Here is a 5,052-nt window from a genome sequence, read left to right on the forward strand (position 1 = left end):
GTGGGGCGAGCCGCAGCAGCGCGACATCCTCTGGATTCCCACCCCTGTCCCCGGACCCCTAGCCCGGAGGGGTCCCTGATAGCCCCCCCAGTTTCGTGGCAGTGCCTGGTAGCCCCCCTCCTGGGGTTGTCCCTGGTAGCCCGCAACCGTCCGAAGGACCCTAACGCCCCCGAGGGGCAGGTTAATAGCTCCCGGGGGCGTCCCTACTAGCTCGCAGTCCCTGGGGGGCTGGTAGCCCCCAACCCAGCCAGGCCGTAGCGGAGGAGCGGGACAGAGGGAGCTCCCCCTTCGGTGTCCCTGTGACCCAAAGCCAGGCCTGCCCGGGTGCTGCTCACAGCTCCCTGGGGCACCAGCTGCCCCCCAGGATGCCACCGAAGCCTTGCCAGGGTCCAGGGCGGCCCCTGGGTGGGTGCTGGGAGCAGCACCCATGGGGCGGCTACGTCAGGAGGTCTGAGAGGCTGCGCCTGGAGCGAGGAGGCTGTGGGGAGCCATGGGGGGAAACGACCTTTGCAATGACACGTGGTCGGCGGTTGAGCTCCTCGCAGCCCTGAAGGAACAGGATGCCAACCGTTCAGCCCTAAATTATTTTATTGGAAGTTTCATAGGAATTGCTTCACCCTCCCCTGAAATGCAGCAGCTGTTTGCCACTGCCCAGTGTCCCAGGGTTTTCGGGCAAAGGAGGGTCCTGCGAGCATGGTGACAAGGGGACCGTGGGGAGGGAGGATGCAGCAGCCCATGATGGGATTTGGCTGGGGCAGTGACAGGCACATCCTTGTAGCCCCTCTGAAAATGCTGCATCCTTCGTAGCTGATGGTTTGTTTGCTGGAGAGATGCTTCGAGCAACATCGTTGCTTTTTGTGGGCTATTTTGTCTGGTCCAGGCAGGTGAAGCCCTTAGCAGGGACCCCACTGCCTCCTCCTGCAATGTATGTGTACCTCTGTGCATGTGTGTAGGACTTCTGTCCCCTTCCAAGAAGCCTTTCATGCAACTGTTGACCCAACACAAAACTGAAGAGTCCAGCTGAAAGTGGAATGGCCCCTGTCCATCACACCCGTGCAGCTGGATGGAGCCTGCTCCAGACCTTCACCACTCTGCTAGCAGAACTGTTAAACCCCTCCCATCTCATTAGAGTAATATATTTATGATATCACCCTCGAATTTCCTGCCCTTAACAACCCCAGAAGGCTGGGAGGGAATGAAGCATTTTTGGAAAGTATTTAATGTTACTTCAAGAGGGCAGGAGGCAGTCGGAAAATAGATGGGTGCAGGAACCTTGGGCTGACGGGGCTCTCTGCAGGACAGCCGAGGAAAAGGACAGCATCTAGCCAAGAGGTGCTTGTTCGTGTGTCCTACCTGGGGCTGCAGCCTGGGTCTAGTGCCTATGGCTTTGCTCCCTTGTTTGGAAAATGAAATAGGGCTGTTGTTTACCGTCTGCTTGTCTGCTAGGTCTCCTTGACTCCTTGCCCTCCTGAAGGGCTTGAAAAGCAGCCCGGGTGCTGTAAAAAGGCTCAGCCCATCTGATTTTTTGAACATGCACCGCAGGTGATGTTGCTTAGCACAAAGCTGAAGCTCCCCAGACCTAGGGAGGGAAGATGAGGGTCCCCACAACTGGGCTGGTGTTTCTGGAGGCTTCTGCTCTCGTGACAGCAGCTAGCAGGGGCAGGCTCTCCAAGATGGGGTGTAACGGCCTGAGCTATTACACGCTCCGGATTGAGTGTGTGCACTTGGTTCTCCCATACAGGCATTTGAAAAGGTTTTTTGATTCTTAGTGCTCCAACGTTGCCTTAGAGGAAGCAGCCTGGAAGGACAGAGGGGAGTGCAGTGACAAGTCTGTACAAAACTGGATGTTTCAACTCAAAACTCTCAGGTAGCGGAGAGGAAAGGATGCGTGAAGTGAAGCTGTGGTGTCAGCCAGGAGATTTTTCTGAGCTTATTCTTTTTCTCTCTGTAGGTGTTCATCTCGGTGGGGCCACACTGACCATGCTCAGGAGCTTCTGTCTCCAGCTCATGTCCTTGGTTTGGATCCTCTTGGCCCATCACCAGCTTGCCCAAGGTGAGTCTCTGTAGGCATGGGTCCTTCTGTCTTACATCCACCTTTCCAAACCTGTCCTTGGCATTGCTGAAGTCTCCTCAGTTCTCCATCCAAAACAGAGCTGGCCTGACCTGGAAGACCGGAAAATGCTGCTCAGTCATCCGTCACCTGGGGGGTGGGTGACTGGTGGCAACCACAGAAACCCCCGCCCTGGTGCCCATGGGGGTGATGGTGCCTGAGCAGACCGGCAGTGAGAGGTCCCACTGCTCTGTCTCTCGCAGTAGGGTGGATGGGTCGCTGAACCGATGAGCCTGTTTGGAGAGGCATGGTGAGTGGGAAAGAAGATCCCCAAACTGAATGTCTGATCCTGGATCCCGTGAAACAAATTCCCTTCCCAAAGAGCAGTTTGCTCTCCTCCCACTCTGGTTAAGCGATGAATTCCCAAAGCCATCTGCCAGGAGAGATGGTTACAAATAGGAAAGGCAACAATACTCAGGCTTGGGCTGAGCAGTCCCAGGATGCTGCTCCATCTCCACAGTGGCTCGTTTTGGGAGGTTCTTATCCTAGCAGTGAGACCTGCTGCCTCACTGCAGCAAAAATGCATGCCAGGGGGATTTCTCCCCCTGCTTCCTTCCTAGGCAGCACATCACTCGGCTTGGGGAAAGCCTGAGCTGCCTTTTGGGGTGGGGGCTTTAACCTGCCCCAGTCTGGGATCGAGGGGTTCAGTCAGGTAAGGGCGTTCATCTCCTGGGCCTGGCCTGGGATCATGCTGGGCTCCTGGAGAAACCCCCCGCCTCCTGACGTTTGCTCTAGCTCTACTGCCCATGGAGCTGGAGCGAGCCAGCTCCCCCTGGGGCTAAGATGCAAGCAAGTGATGGGGGAGAGGCGAAGGTGGCGGTGAAAGGGGATACACGGCTGGAGGAAGCAGGCCAGCGCTGAACAGAGGATAAGTGGCACGGCGAGGCCATGGCTCAGTTACAGCTTCTGTGGCCTTTAAATAAATAAACAGAACTGGATACCTGGCCTCATGCGATGCTCAGTCCTGCCTCCCCGTACCGGAGGGGGAGTGCTGGCACCCGGGTCCTGGCAGAGGGCAGGAGCCCCGACCAGACCACTCTGTGCCAATAGCTGTCCCTGGTGATGGGGACATCCTGGGAGATAAAGAGGAGCCATTCTTTCCATTTCCATCCTCGGTCCCTTTATGCCCCTCACACTACCCGGCTTTCCCACTGTACTTGCTGCAAGGCAGGTTTAGGCTAGACATTAGGAAAAACTTCTTTACCGAAAGGGTTGTCAAGCTCTGGAATGGGCTGCCCAGGGAGGTGGTAGAGTCCCCATCCCTGGAGGTATTTAAAAGAAGGATAGATGAGGTGCTTAGGGACGTGGTTTAGTGGTGGGATGGCAGGGTTAGGTTAAGGGTTGGACTCAATGATCTCAAAGGTCTTTTCCAACCAAAGTGATTCTATGATTCTATGACTGTGGGACCAAGGTCTCAGATGGGTCAGGCCCTACTACACAGGTTGCCTTAATGCATGGGCAACCCCAGCTCTTGCCCAGAAGGGCCCAAAGTCTAAGGGAGGCAGGGGAGAGGGGGTGGGGAAGATGATCAGAGACTGGGTAGTTCTGAAGCAGGGTCCCATTTCTTAATAAAGGCAGTATTAGTGCTGCTTGGGTGACTGTGAAATCCTCGTCTCTCCTGTGACATCCAGCCACTGAAAGGATGGTCCCCCACCTTACTGTTCTAGGGAAGGGCAGGCTGAGCGCTTAGGAAGGTGGGGTGTGAGCCAGCAGGGCCACGGGCAGATCTGGAGTCATCTATGGTCTTTGCTGAACCCAACTCCACCCGTTTCCTGCCTCGTAGGTGATGACTGCAGCGAGCGCTGTAATCTCGCCCACGGCTGCTGTGACCAGGATGGGAAGTGCAGGTATGGCTTGTCCTTGGCTCTCTGCTTCTGCTGCCCCTGACCATAACTGCTATCCCTCCCTTGATGCTGTGTCCCTGGTGCCTACACCCCTGCCCCGAGTTGAAGCACCTCCTCCTCCGCTCACCCACACCTGGATTGACGACTCTTGCTCTCTTTTTACCTGACATCCTGTGGAGTGGGAGATTTTGATCCCTCAACCTCTTGCTGGTCCCCTCCAGCCTTTGCTCCAGTGCTTCCAGTGTCCCCCCTGCCACACACTGACCGATGTTGTTCTGCTGAGCCTTTTTTTTCTAGACAGGAGTGTAGGAGAGCCCAGCCATGCCTGGGTAATGGGAGGCAGCCTTCGGGCTCAGATATGATGGGGAAAGTCATCAGGCAGCAGGGCAGGCTTGGGGGTTGGCCAGCTTGCTTGGCTTCCTCAGTGGCTGAGATGGGGATGCTCTCCCTGGGGGCGTGGAAGGGAAGAGCTGGCAGCGTGCACATAAATGTCTGAGGGCATCAGGGGTCCCCTCTCAGAAGCCTGGGCTGTGGTGGTGATCTCTGGGTGTTTTCATAAAGGCCTCGCCAGCAAGCTGGGGGCTACCACAGCAGAAGTGCATGCATAATCCCTGGCATCCCAGCTCCAGCTGGTGCCCAGATCCCTCAAGGGGAAAGTTCAGTGCCTGACTCTGCACTTCAGCCTGGGAAGCAACCACGTAGCTGCCCTGGGCTGCCACAGCCTCAGACATTGCCTCTCGTCCCCCTGTAGGGCCACCCAGAGTCCCCATCCTGCAGGGCAGCCCCAGGAGGAGCAGGCTGCTTCGGGCTGGCTTGGACACCTGCGCTGCAAGGGGACAGGCTGCCCACCACTGCCCTGTTCTCCTCGCTGGGGCACGCTCAGCCCCCTTTCGCAGCACAGCCCCCAGTGTCACACCATGCCTGGGCCACTCGCTCTCGCCTAATGGAGCAGACGTGGCTGGTGGTGACCATAACCGCGCTGACTGCTGCGTCAGGGAGCATCCAGCTTGGGTTTTGCTGGGCCCCCAGTTGCAGCTGTAAAGAGCTCACTCCCCCCTGAGCCCTTTCTGCGGCTGGGGCGGGGGGGGGGGGGGGGGG

The 5,052-nt window shown here is 57.2% G+C and overlaps 1 protein-coding gene across 1 annotated transcript in view; it reads left to right on the forward strand.

Moving 5' to 3' along the window:
- The window catches only part of DLK2 (delta like non-canonical Notch ligand 2), a 24,386-nt gene that overhangs the window by 3,332 nt on the left and 16,002 nt on the right, over positions 1–5,052 (forward strand). The window contains 2 exon segments of the mRNA XM_009636434.2: positions 1,952–2,053; positions 3,894–3,957. Of these exon segments, the coding sequence (XP_009634729.2) occupies positions 1,952–2,053; positions 3,894–3,957 (166 nt within the window).

The sequence above is a fragment of the Egretta garzetta genome, unplaced genomic scaffold (genome assembly GCF_000687185.1).
Source record: "Egretta garzetta isolate BGI_Z169 unplaced genomic scaffold, ASM68718v1 scaffold54, whole genome shotgun sequence".
NCBI classification, from domain to species: domain Eukaryota; kingdom Metazoa; phylum Chordata; class Aves; order Pelecaniformes; family Ardeidae; genus Egretta; species Egretta garzetta.